Source organism: Schistosoma mansoni, chromosome 1 (assembly GCF_000237925.1).
Source record: "Schistosoma mansoni strain Puerto Rico chromosome 1, complete genome".
NCBI classification, from domain to species: Eukaryota; Metazoa; Platyhelminthes; class Trematoda; order Strigeidida; family Schistosomatidae; genus Schistosoma; species Schistosoma mansoni.
Genome location: NC_031495.1, coordinates 2,071,954 through 2,086,625, shown reverse-complemented (window position 1 = coordinate 2,086,625; position 14,672 = coordinate 2,071,954). Strand labels below are relative to the sequence as shown.

At 42.1% G+C, this 14,672-nt stretch overlaps 1 protein-coding gene across 1 annotated transcript in view; it reads right to left on the bottom strand.

The window, feature by feature from the left end:
- The window catches only part of Smp_130980 (putative cyclin k), a gene marked incomplete at its 3' end in the record, with an annotated part of 9,485 nt that extends 2,892 nt beyond the window's left edge, over positions 1-6,593 (bottom strand). Inside the window, exons 1-5 of the mRNA XM_018792959.1 lie at positions 6,552-6,593; positions 6,287-6,511; positions 6,108-6,239; positions 5,927-6,032; positions 1,312-1,529 (exon numbers count right to left, since the gene is read on the bottom strand). Of these exons, the coding sequence (XP_018647519.1) occupies positions 1,312-1,529; positions 5,927-6,032; positions 6,108-6,239; positions 6,287-6,511; positions 6,552-6,563 (693 nt within the window). The 5' untranslated portion in view covers positions 6,564-6,593. The remainder of the gene's footprint in view (positions 1-1,311; positions 1,530-5,926; positions 6,033-6,107; positions 6,240-6,286; positions 6,512-6,551) is intronic.
- Positions 6,594-14,672: the final 8,079 nt, after the last annotated feature.

Here is a 14,672-nt window from a genome sequence, read left to right as displayed (position 1 = left end):
GTGTTGTGAGATAGTAACTCACTGTTGACATTGGTGAATGGTTGCTCAATTTCGTGGATCAGTTGAAGTTAGACATTAACACCGTTGGATGCCAGCTCAGTGGTCTATCGGTTAAGGGCTTCGGCTCGAGACTGGTAGGTCTTGGGTTCGAATCTCGCGAGAGCGGGTTCGTGGATGCGCACTGCTGAGGAGTCCCATAATAGGACGAAACGGCCGTCTAGTGTTTCCGGGTTTTCCATGGTGGTCTAGCTTCAATTGACTCATGCTTTCAACTATGAAAAATACTAAACCTCCACAAGACCCCTTCTGATAAATAATAAATATATTGCTCTTCCATTACTGAATTCTTATTTTATGTACATTTGACTCCTCCTCTTCACTCATACATTTCCATTCACTCAATTTTCTTAAATTATGTAAACTCTTCAAATCCTGTTCAATTACTACGCAGCCTATCTTATCAGCTTTTTAATCCTAGGAATTTTGTACAAGCCGTTCACTGACTCTAAAATTATCACAATTTATCTTATCTGTCTCCGAACTTCACTCAATTATTACGTCACCCACCCCTCATGTTTTTTAATTCTAACACCAAATGACCTCCGACTTATTTTTGCATATCTATAGTTAGGATTGATAATCTTGTAAGCATCTGATGAGAAACCACAAAATATAATGAATTCATACTATTCTGCATCCATATTCTCTCTGGCTTTATTCAAATTCATAAAGACAATTAATTGCATGAAATTTGTATGTGCTGATATATTGATTTTTTCTATTGAAATGATTTTGCGTTAAACAATCATTATTATTTACACTAAAGATAATAATCCAAGCATTGGTTTATACAAATACAAAGCCAACTTTAGTACAATTAACACAGATGATCCCCATAATGGTGAACATTAGGCAAACTATATTGGTTTTAAACTTCTGACCCAATATTAAGCGGCACTATGTGTAAACTATAGAACAGTCACAAATAAGGGGTAACATAGCTATGTGGTATTCCTTCATGACTTAAATTAGTGAAATTTATTAATTAGGCACATTTTTATGTATTCGATTTTGTGATACACTATTATTACAGGAGCGAGTAATATCACTTGCCTGTTCAAACTGACTCATAACCTGCTATCAATTAATCGAAAACCAAGTTATATCATCAATAAGCCAATGGTTCATCATGTAAGGTTCTTTACGTTTCAAATGTTCTTCAGTGGGTGTCAGTTTGTGACCAGAGTAAAAAAGTATGCAAAACTGAAACTGCTTAAAAGAAGTAATAACATCAGTGGCAAGTGAACTTACTTCAGTACTCATACCTTCAACAAAACATTCCCACCAACGCTGACCTGGTTGACGACCTTCCCAATCTTCTATTGTAAATTTACTCATACGTGTAGCTAGATAAAGAACAGCACATGCGACTATTTCTGGTTCCCACTGTAAACATAGTGTTGTTGCTAAACTATCATTAATAAATGACCATGACATTTGAACTAATTCTTTCAGTTTCTCCTGATTGCCTACAATAAGGACAAAAAGTATAAGTAGAGGTTATTTAAATCATAACATCGTTCATATTGAAGTTAGCATTTATCTCAAACTGACTACACAGTCAGTCATAATAAGCATAGGAGCCAGCACAGATGCACATTATCCCAAGTTACCAGAACATATAAGCATAACTAGATGAAAACAATTCAGTGAATAAAAAGCTGAGTCGTGGTGCGGACCCCCAATGATCGAACACAGAGAGTCGTCTAACATCCTCAACTCGGAGAGGCCAGGTTTCACAAGCATAGAGCAAAACTCTCTCACCGACGCGTTGTAGATCCGACCTTTTACAGACAGACTAACATCACGAAGGCGCCAAAGATGGTCCAGATTGGCATAAGCCGCTCTGGCTATCACTATACGTGCATCAATCTCATCACTCACACCACCACCAGCACTTACATAGCTACCTAGATACACGAACTTCTCAACTACTTCAATCTGCTCACCATACAGGATCAGTACAGGATGAGAATCCTGCCAGTCTTGTAGGAGTACTTTGCACTTGGAGAGTGCAAAGCACATGCCGTACCTGAGGACACTGATTGCCAACTGATTAAGTGCGGATTGCATGCCTTGGGCATTATCACACAGTAAGGTCGAGAAGTCGTTCTCCAGGCAGCAAACCCATACCGCCATTACTTACATCCATCAGAGCTGTTTCCAGGATGTCGTCGATGGCAAAGTTGAAGAGGAATGGTGAGATTGGGCAACCCTGCCTAACCCCACTGCTCGAATGGAACAAGAGAGAAAGGTGGTTGTATGCCCTCACTCTGCCTGAGGTGTTCGTATACAGGGCCTTTAAGATGTTAATGAACTTCTCAGGCACACCCTTCTTCAATAGACAATCCCAGAGAACAGTCCTGTCCAACGAATCGAAGGCCGCCCTGATATCAAGAAACACTACGATTGTTGGCCTGCGATAAGTATAACGGTGTTCTAACATTTGGCGGAGGGTGAAGATGTGATCAATGCATCCTCGACCAGAACGAAAACCAGCCTGCTCCTCGCGAGTCAATCGTTCTCAGGTTTTAAACAACCTACGAAGAATGACAGAAGCCAATAGTTTGGACGCAATCGGAAGTAGACTTATCCCCCGATAGTTGTTACAGGAACAACGTGAACCCTTTTTAAAGATAGGGACGACTACTGACTCATTCCATAATGTTGGAACACTTTCTTGCTCCCAAACCTTTGCAAACAACACAGTCAATTCCTTAGTCAGAAAGTCACCACCATCTTTAAAAAGAGCCGGAGGTAAGTCATCTGGGCCAGGTGATTTGTAGCGCTTCAAGAGTTGGAGTTCCTTGCGGACTTCCACCCCGTTTGGTGGATCAGTCGTCACCGGCCATGGGGGGCAGGACAAACTGGTTGATGCTGCCGGAGCAGCAGGCCAGTTTAACTGCCCTTCGAAAAATTCCGCCCATCGTCCAAGACGTCGAGAGATGTTAGTGATTGGCATCCCGTCATCCTCGCAGATTGTTTCACTCACACCAGACTTCTTGCTGCCAGTGGCTCGGATGAGTTGGAAGAGCTTCCGGCAGTTACCAGATTCAGCTGCTGCTTCCATCTCATTAGCACGCTCCGACCACCAGGCTTCTCGGTCCTTACGCAAGCTTTGCCCAGTTTCATTACGTAACAGCCTTCGTTTGTGGTCAAACTCACGGTCACCCGGAGTAGACCGACGGGCTTCCATCAGTTGTAAGGAGCCAGAAGAAACCCAGTGCTTGTAAGCGGGACGTTTCGCGAAGCCGCAAGCGGCTTTACTCGCCATTTTCATGGCGTCGTGAAGATGCAACCAATGCTCATCTATACTTTTCGGTGGGATGGTAGCTAGCCTAGAAGCTAGCTCCGCTCGACACATACTTGCAACAGAAGTTGCAGCCAGCTTATCAACATCGATCCGTTGATGGCGGTCAATCCTTCGGCCACTGAAAAGTAAGGTAGGATTGGCGCAGACCAGGGCATGATCAGACTTCAGATAGGTACTCCAAAAGGAGCGGCAGTCTTGTACACAACCACGCCAGCGGTAGCTGATCGCGATGTGATCAATCTGAGTCCAGGCTTGGGATGCAGAGGGAGGACGCCAGGTGGCACACCGGCGATGACTATGCCGGAAGTTAGTGCTGGCCAGAAACAGGTTGTGGTCTGTGCACAGTTGCAGCAAACGGTCCCCGTTATCTGTCCTGCGACCAACAAGTCCCCATCGGCCACCTAAACAACTCTCTTCTGTGCCTAGACGCCCGACCTGTGCATTCAAGTCTCCGGCTAGTACTACAATATCTGTCGAACGCGCTTTCTGGAGAAGTACTGTTAACTGATGGTAAAACTCATCCTTGATTGCATCCGGGCTGCAATCTGTCGGGGCATAGGCGGAGATGACGAAAAGACACCGTTTCTCACGCCGATTTCTTCTCACTTTGATGGAACTTTCTAATCTAACAGCACATAACCGACTGTTAATGGGGATCCAATCGATTAGTGCTGCCTCAGCTCTAGCGCTTAGTGCGACACCAACGCCAGCAAGACCAGACGAGGATGCCACAGGGTCCCCGGATAAGCGCACGTGAAACAAGCTTTTCGAGGCGACAGGTGGAGAGCGAATTTGTAGTACTTCACTAGAGTTTCAAATACGGGTCTCGGATAGACAACAAACATCAACATTAAGACTTTCTAAAGACAAAGCCAGCCCCATCTGTTGTCTGATCTGCATTAGTGTGCGAACGTTGAAGGAAGCCAGCTTGAACGGCGTACGTGGTTTCAGAAAGACTGCTTCAGTATTCATAATCGGTGGAAGCATTCACTTTCAACCAGACAGTGACTGGAGATCGTTTAGATAGGACAGATTTTCCACCAAGAGCGAGCTGCTGCATAAGTTGAAAAGTAAGGTTACACAAATTGGGGATAAAAGGGGGTGAATTAGCGATATGGTAAATAATAATAATAACAATAATAATAATAGTATTAATGCAAATTGATTTGTTTCTAGTATGAACGAGAATATAATTGTCAGTTGAATGTTCCATTTCATTTATTTGCGAGAGGGCTGTGATACTGCCCGGGTGCTCAAACCGAAGCAGGTGGTTTTCTTAGGGGGCCACACCCCGAGCCCTCAACCTAGAGGTCTAACCCACAAGGCAGTGGAGCATCGTGAGGAGATGCAGTCCCATGGTAGCCGATGATCAATGATTGATTCATACGCCATTTGTTCCCTCAGGATACTGGAGCCCATGTTCACCATTGGTTTGGAATGAGGGTTTTCCAACTCCCCTAGGTAGACTCGCCTTGTCCACCAACCCGGTTAAAGCGCCGGACATTCGCTTTTCGTCCTCTCAATTTCGTAAACAACAGTAATGCCACGAGAATGCAGTGAGTAGGACTTCCCTGTCAGAGACTATATACGCATGGCCATGTGAGAGCATTTGGAGAGGGAGAGCGGACTCTCCCCACTCTCGGCCGTACCAGAGCATTTGGGGGCGAAGCTCCTATTACCAAACTGGACGGCTTACTCTAGTTAACACGGTAGGGAAGAAGAGAATTGTAGTGGTCTCGTTTACAGTAATGAATTCGGGATTGCGAAATAGTAAGTTAGCGCACGTACACATCATTCTTAGTGAAATTGTTGCACTGTGTAGTTTAATGTTGTGTTAAAAAACTTTATCACTTAAGTCTTCAGATTGCAACCCATGATCCAAAGGACTTGGCTAATTGTATTACCTAGTCACGACTTAACACTCAATCTAGTCCCTCAATATGGACTAAATCTAATAAAATTTTCGACAGAATGAGACACCTAGAAAAAATGTCGATATATGTAGGAAACTTGGACTTATCGGGTTCGATATACACTGCTCAGGCGCTTCTATTAAGAAAAACGGGGGAAAATCTTTCTTAGACAACCATCTCTTCAGAAAAATCGTCGTCTAAATAAGTGACGGATAAGCCTTTTTTACTAATTGATTGTAAAAGCCAATTCACTAGTTCGAATGAAAATTTATTCAGATAAATCAGACCAGGCAGTTGAAAACGTTGGTTTTATCTTGTAGGGCATGTACGCAGGTGACAAGGAAGTGGGTTTCTTGGTATTGCACAATAAAACAAACCAATCGCTACCACTAGTTTAGGTAAGGACTCTGCACAGACACTTAAACTAAGTAGAATAGCTAAAAAGGAATAGCAATAAGTGTGTCTGTGTTCCTACCCTAATTACTTCAGTTTTGGTAGCCAAGTGTTATCAATAACCTTTACACAAAAAATATATGAACATTTACTTGACTGTCGAGTTACACTAACTTATTACTCCTGTACCCTGGAAAATAATGAAAGCTAATACTCATATACTGATGGATGAGTAACGAACACTGACCTTTGATTCTTTTTGCGAATTGAAGTAAATAGGAATATGGATGTGAAACTTGCAAGTCAAATTTAATCGTTTTTAGTAGAACTCGTTCGAATGCCATTACTTCTTCCTACAAATAATAGGACAAATGAGGGAAGGGGAATAATTTAAGTTTATTATTAAAACAAATAATAATACTACATACCCTAGGATCATTTCCAAATTGTTCAAAATCCGCATCAGATAGCAATGATCTAGCGGTTTTAACAATATCACGAACTTTTTTGGGTGTTTCTTCCACTTTTCCAGCTAGCATTAAACAGCAAGCAGCCGTTACCTGCAAAAGGATATTCATAAATAATAAACCCTGACATGTAGACCTACATAACGTGGAAATGCCTTAAATGAATGGAACATGTAAAATCGATGGAAGAATACAATCGCTGTAGCACATGTATCATATCGAAGATTTAATTTGGTACTAACGGCTGACAAAAATCTGGCACCTTCTCTACGATGACGTGTCTCTGTTTCATGGTCAATTTGATCATAATATGATGGTGTTTTATATAATTCTTCTCTTTCATAGTACCAACACGGCATTTGTTGCTATGAAACAAATGAATATTGTTATGAATTAACATTGTACTTGATCGTCCATGTTTAAGTTGTGTTTTTTTTCAAGTTTCAGGCAAAGAATATGTCTGAAATAGCAAACGTAGATGAGAGAAAATGTTATCAATATCAACAACACACAATAACTTGACAGACAACCTAACAACCTTATCCGAGAATATGTTAAGCTTGCAGTAACTCAATTTTGTATGCCTTTGGAAATTTTACTAACCCGTTGAAAGTTTCTAAGTCATGTTAGGCGGGAGCAAACATACAATTCGGCGATTCGTTTATATAGGTAGTTGATGATGTATAATCTATTGATGCTGTGAATCGCATAACTGCATTTAGTAATCGATCAATTTACATCAACCACCGTCTACTTCAATGTATTAAAATTTGACTATTGATTGGTTGGGTAAACCACACATTACTTATTGTAATTTAGGTATGGTGGTTGATCAGGGGTTGCATTAGTTGTGAATTTACTGTTCAGTATGTCATATGCAACCCAGAATCTGGCACATGTGTACATCGGTTTAATTTCCCAAAAATCATTAGTAGAGTGGGATGAGAATTTCAAGGGGAATCTCAGAGTAGTGCATGTAGTAACAGTATCAGTGGTAACAGAAGGGATCAGGTATAGAAGACACAACCGGAAAAAATGTGGATCAGTGGAGTTTAGAAAATTTATAGGATAATTAAAGAGTTTGAGATCTACGAGAAGACGAAGAGTAAATGTGACTGAGCCATTGAGAACAATACGTAGTCATATCACTTAATATCTCCTATCACTGGTCAAGATAATCGCATGGACTCCAATCAGGTAGTCTGTACATACCTACATGGCTCAGTTCAACAGCTAGTGTTTTTATGGACCGATGTCATGTTGATTTGGTGACCCCTAGCTTTCTTCTAAACAACTCCTTCATCGTCCACCACGAGTATGTGTGATACATGTCCTAACTATCACGGTCGATAAAGATTCACTGTTTCATCACTCGATTTGTCATCCTTACCTAGTAACCAGCATCTAACCTCAGATTGCTAACTCTATTATGTTAGCCAATAGGGGTAATGCTTTGAAGGCATCAATGTGAAGAGCTGGCTTAGTGATTAAGGAGTTTGATTCTCGCTAACTTAGTACCGGGTTTGAACCTAGCTTCACCTGATTTGATCTACGTAACCGGATAGTATCGTTAGCATTCACATTTGAAACGTGGCTTAAACCCAAGTATCTGGTGAACGAATTATTTTAAGCTAAGTTAACTTCATGATAGAATATTAGTGACCAACGAATATCCTCTATTTTTAAATATATTTCGTAGCCGTAAAGTAGAATGGAGCAAACTGCTACGCATTATACTCATCTGTTAATGAGCAGACAGATATCTTGCCTGCGCCATAGGTGATCTAAACTGGCAAGATCTAACCGACCTTTCATAACGAGATTTTCTCAAATACCAACCCACCAAGACTGAGACAGGCTTCCAGGTTGAGGGAAGTGGTAGACGAGTTCATCTAATTGAATTCCTACCACCAGATCAGACGCATATCAATCCTGAAGCAATATTTCGGAATTGGAGGGTGAGAAACACGTCGCAAACTTTCTTGCATTCTTATTTAGGGCAGTCAAAAGTGCATATTGTCAGCTCCTTCATCAAAAAGAACTGTCATTTCCATATTGTAAGCCAATAAGTGATTTCGTTAGTAGGAGATTATCTTCTAAAAAGTTAAACGATGAGAGCGTTATCTCTAAAAGAATTTTTATGACGAAGTCAAACAAAAGTGACGAAAGCGTACAGAACTGACCACCACCACTTGAAGTTATCGATTCCGATGATAGGTCGTCATAATCTGTGACTCGACCAGTCGTATTCGAGTAAAGAACCTATACAAGGATAATGTACTTCGTTAATGTCTTTAAATGACAGAGACTACCATAAAACTCATCGATCTACAGAACTGAACGCAACCTTAAGGCTAAGAAGTACAATTCACTGGGAATCAATAGGTAGTTCTGTGACAGAACTACCTAGTCAGGAGTGAATATCTGTTCTCTATATTTATATCCACATTTGAAATTAGCCTAATTTTTCGGTTCGCTGTTCACCAGTCCTAGTCAAGCTTTGGATGATGACTAGGGCTATCATTTTGGACAGTATGATAGACAAAATAATCCCTCTAAGATTGTTACGAGAGGATTTTTGTCCCTTCTTATAGATTGGGTTTACTGCTCCTACATAATAAATCTTTAGCTGAAGTCTTTCCTTCTGTTTTGGATCGAGCCATATTAGCCTTCATTTAGTTATAATAATAGGTGGCACAAAACGAGTTTACCACATCTATAAAAAGTGGCCATAACATTGTTTTATTGAGGTACAAACAAACTTTTGACGAGGTAGTCGAGCTGAGCTATCGTAATGAACCGATCGAGCTACACTCCCTGGAACAATCGTTCCTCAAGGTCCTACCATGCTAGACAAGCCGATTGAGTGGTAACACCCAAGGTCCGAGGGCGAATTCGTACAGCTGACTGTACAGAGGTGTGACGGCAGCAAGGCGTTTCCTTTAGACAACTAGCATAACAGTGATGCTGTCTTCCCACAAGGAAGGGTGGGGTTAAAAAATGTCGACCCTAAAAATGCACACCTCGTCTGATTACACGGACTTCTGTCTCCAACGGTAAGGTCCCAACAGATACAAAGCTAACACGGGAATTACGCCCAAAATTGTCGTGTGTGACCGGCCCCAAGCAGTTGTCCCTTGAGCACTGCGGATACGTTTTCAGATCACTAAGATCAACTATAAACCAAATTCCTTTTCGGGTACCTCTAGAGGAACCCTCCCACTGTGTGGGCAACCGGGAAGTGATAACCACACTCATACCTCTAACAGCACTCAAGACCACTGTATTCGCAATCGCCCCAAATGCTCTGGTACGGCCGAGAGTGGGGAGAGTCCGCTCTCCCTCTCCAAATGCTCTCACATGGCCATGCGTATATAGTCTCTGACAGGGAAGTCCTACTCACTGCATTCTCGTGGCATTACTGTTGTTTACGAAATTGAGAGGACGAAAAGCGAATGTCCGGCGCTTTAACCGGGTTGGTGGACAAGGCGAGTCTACCTAGGGGAGTTGGAAAACCCTCATTCCAAACCAATGGTGAACATGGGCTCCAGTATCCTGAGGGAACAAATGGCGTATGAATCAATCATTGATCATCGGCTACCATGGGACTGCATCTCCTCACGATGCTCCACTGCCTTGTGTATCAGACCTTTTGGTCAAAGGCTGTGGGTGTGGCCCCCTAAGAAAACCTGAACAGTATCACAGCCCTCACACAAATCAAATGAGATTTGTGCGGCGTATATGTATCTGGTGCTTCCTTGTACCATTATTTATGTGTTCAAATAAATAAATAAAATCCGTAATCAACTTCTCTCTTCAATTCTTAATACTTCTCCTACCTCCACTATCAACTCTAAACTCCCTCTTTTGGCTTCTTCCTCAAGTGTCACCATGGATAACGACCCCAGTGCGCAAAATACTGTCCCAGGTCCACTGAAACCTCGCTTCAAACTACTCATTGGAGCCTTCAACATACGCACCCCAAGTCATGCCGGCCAGCAGGCCTCCTTGACTAAAACCCTATAATCTTGTACCATTAATGTATGCTGTGTCTCCAAAGCACACATACAAGAACCTAGTGTGATCATTCACTTAACCTCACCTCGCCAAAACGAGATACACCCACTGTGTATCTGGCGAGCCAATGGCTATTTTCCGTGGATTTGCAAGTGTAGGCGTAGCATCTAGTACGAGAGCAGAACAAGCAATTTTAGAATGAATCCCAGTTAACAGTCGCCTATGTGTTGTTCGGCTAAACGGCTTCGTAGGGATTCGGTAGGATAAGGACACACGTCGTTGCATTTTCGTCGCTGCTGCCTACGCTCCCATTGTCTGCAGCCCGGATGAAGTGAAAGATGACTTTTACAGAAAGCTCTCTCAACTTCAAAAAGCTAAACGCTCAGAAGTAGTACTCGTTGCAGGTGACTTTAATGATCAAGTAGGTAGCTTAAACCAAACAGAAAGATATTCAGGTGGATATTTTAGTATTCCAGCTCAGCAAACAGATGATGGTGACCATCTGCTGCAAATGTGCTCTACTAGTCGTTTATTTTTAGCAAGCACTAATTTTAAGTAAAGGAAAGATATCTTTTAACATGGCGACCCCTTGGACTCTAATAGACCAAATTGCCATTAGGCTCCCAACACGATGAAGAGAGAAAAAACCAGATCTAGGTTAAACAAAAGTCTAAGGAACGATCGTGAACAGTGATTGGCAACGAACGCAAGAGATGGAGAAGACAGCGGCCGTAGGTAACACCAGACAACTCTTCAGACTAATAAAAGAAACCGAGATCAAGAAGTCAAGTGTAAGTGAGACGATCTCCGAAAAAGACGACAAGCTTAACTGCCCTCAGCCTAAACGTTTAGCCCGATCGGTGAATTTCTTTAAGCAGTTCAGCTGGCCTTCAGCTACTCCACAACTACCCGCCATTCCCAAACAGCCTGAGTAAAAGATCGTAGTAGGTCCCCCGACTCTAATTGAAGTTCAGAAAGATACATCTAATCTGAAACGAGGAAAGTCAAATGGTCTAGATGGATTGGCTCCAGAGGTCTTTAGGTATGCTAGTCCAGTTTTAGCGGTTAAGTTGACCAATATTCTAGCCATAATCCGGGAACTGAATGATATCCCATCTGATTGGTCACAATCACTGATTGTCCCAATATATAAGAAAGGGTCGAAACCATCCTGTGATAACCATGGAGGGATTAGTTTGACTAGCATAGCATCCAAAATACTAGCCTCAATAATTACCGGACGCCTAACAAAGACTCGTGAACTCCGAACACGAGAAAATCAGGTTGGCTTCAGACCTGATCATGGCTGCATCGACCACATATTCACTATTCGTCAGGTTTTAGAACACAGGCATGCTTATCGGTGTCCGATAATGGTGGTCTTTCTTGATTTAAAAGCCACATTTGACTCTGTAGACTGAGATTTATTTATTTATTTATTTATTTAAACATAAATATTGGTACAAGGAAGCACCAGATACATATACGCCGCACAAATCTCATTTGATTTGTGTGAGGGCTGTGATACTGTCCAGGTGCCCAGACTGAAGCAGGTGGTTTTCTTAGGGGGCCACACCCCGAGCCCTCAACCTAGAGGTCTAACCCACAAGGCAGTGGAGCATCGTGAGGAGATGCAGTCCCATGGTAGCCGATGATCAATGATTGATTCATACGCCATTTGTTCCCTCAGGATACTGGAGCCCATGTTCACCATTGGTTTGGAATGAGGGTTTTCCAACTCCCCTAGGTAGACTCGCCTTGTCCACCAACCCGGTTAAAGCGCCGGACATTCGCTTTTCGTCCTCTCAATTTCGTAAACAACAGTAATGCCACGAGAATGCAGTGAGTAGGACTTCCCTGGCAGAGGCTATATATTCGCTGGCCATGTGAGAGTATTTCGAGAGGGAGAGCGGACTCTCCCCACTCTCGGCCGTACCAGGGCATTTGGGGGCGTAGACTGAGAAGTTCTGTGTCAGTGTTCGTCACTGAAATGTGTACCTCAGATGTACATAAACCCTGTGAAGGCTTTTTACTCGAACACTACCAGTTGAGTCAGAGCGTATGGCGAACTATAATCTGATCCTGCAACCTCAAGTGGTGTCCGACAAGGCTGTCCACTATCTCCATTTCTGTTTAATTTCATCATAGACCTACTGTTGGAAGTAACGTTCTTGTTCTCCTACCACAAGATCCACTTATCGACTTAGAATACGCAGATGACATAGCCCTGTTAGGTGAAGACGCTGATATAAATGGAGTCTTCTGTTAACACTGAGTAACAATGCCACCATATTTGGAATGCGTTCCTCCCCATCTAAATGTAAATTGTTACTCCAGGATTGGCCTGCGTCAACACCTGAACTAAGGATAGGGAGCGCAGTAATCGAACGCGTCGACAACTTCACTTATCTTGGAAGTCTGATAAGACCCAATGGGTTGATGTCGGACAAAATCTCTGAACGGACTCAAATAGCTCGTTTGGCTTTTGCCAACTTACGTCACCTGTGGTGAAGGTGAGATATCCGTCTATCGATAAAGAGGTTGAGTATACTGCGTAGCAGTTCGCTCTGTTCTACTTTACGGCTGCGAAACATGGCCATTAAGGGTAGAAGGAACTCGTAAGTTACTAGTATTTGACCACAGATGTCTTAGATATATGGCCAGCATCTGCTGGGATGACTGTGTAAGTAATAGTGAGGTTAAACACACGGTATTAAGGAATGATAGCAAATCAGTTGATGAGGTTGTAAATCTTCACGGATTGAGATGGTTGTGCCACGTTTTATGCATGTCTGAACACTGATTACCACGACGCGCGACGCTGACTAGTGTTGGGGATGGTTGGAAGAAAGTTAGGGGCGGCCAAACTAAGACTTGGCATCAGTGCATAGACTCACTAACTTTTGGTCTGAGTCATGTTGGCAGATGCAAACGACTTGGTTGGGGTCCGCGTGACCAGGGGTTGGAGACTATGGGTGACATGGCTCAGAATCGATCACAGTGGCGTAGGTGTATACACTCTTTGTCTTCCCTTAAACATTTCTTTCTAATTCTTTCTCCTTTTATCATATCCTTAAGTGAAATGCCTTTTTACTACCATTGAAGTAACTGCTTTTATGAATTTGGTGTTCATCTTGTTGTGTTCATGAGGTGTGACAACTTTGGCAATGTGCCTGGTCCTAAGTTGTAGCTGACTGACTGACAGATGTTTGCCAAAAACGTCTACTCGGATTACTATGGAATGACTTTTTTAATTTTTGGAAATATATGTGATGAAACTGACCTGACTAAAATGTTATTATGGTAAAAGTATAATATACTGACGACTTTGAAGGGTTGACCATACATTCAGGAAACGCTACCCAGTTATGTAATGATTAACAAGACAAAGTAGTGAGAAAACAGTGGAATGACAGCTTTAGTCATGATTACCAGTTGAATTCATGAACCAGTTTAAGGTAGACCACTATGAAAAGCCTGGGAGCACTGAACGGTCGCTTCGTCCCAGTACGATACTCTTCAGCAGCGCGTATCCAAAATCTCACAAATGTAACTTGAACCCAGGACCTTTGGTCTCGCGTGAACGCTTAACCTCTAAACCACTAAGCCGGCCATCAACTGTGTTAATGTCTAACTTCAACCAATCCACGATATTGAGCGACCGTCCACCAGTCTTCAGTACGGGATCGTGGGTGCACACTGCTGAGGAGTCCCATACGAAACGGCCGTCCAGTACTTTTAGGTTTTCCATAATATTCTAGCTTAAACAAGCTCATATATTCAACTATTAAATTACTATAATCTCCACAAACCCCGTCTCATAATAATTAACACTCGCATATCAAATCATCTCTTCTACTAAAGAAAAAATGGGCAAGTCTACATACACACATGACAGGTGTCGGACCAGTATTGAGTTAGGGCTATTGCCATATTTTTTTGTCAACTTACATAGCTTGTAATGCGAAATAGCTAGGGGTATGAATTGAGAGTAAAACTGGAGTTTTGAGTACAGTTTACAATTTGGTGTCAGGGTTTTCAACACGAACTGACATCAGCTCTAATGCAAAGCCTTTCCACTTTTCTGATCACAAACTTGAGAAGCTAAAAGTTCAGATTTTGAGTAAGAGTAAAAAGGGCGATTATCTAGCACTCTTGGTTACGAAACGAATGCAACTCAGTAATGATACTAAACATATGGCCCAGAAGAATGAGTGTCACGTAATTTAGCTTAAGCTACATATAAAATACACCTGATCGTTGTATGAACGTTATTTATATTGATTTCAGTGAGACTATAATTTATGGACAACCTTTGAATGGCGCTAGGCTGACCTTGATAGTGTCCAATTAATAACCAGGACCAAGTGAAGGTTATAAATATGTGTGAGGAATTAGAATTATGATTTACAGTTGATGATTAAGGTTGGGAATTAAATTTCGGGTGCTTATCACGAACTGACATCAACTATAAAGCCAAAATTCTACTGAACTAAATGGATAAGCGAA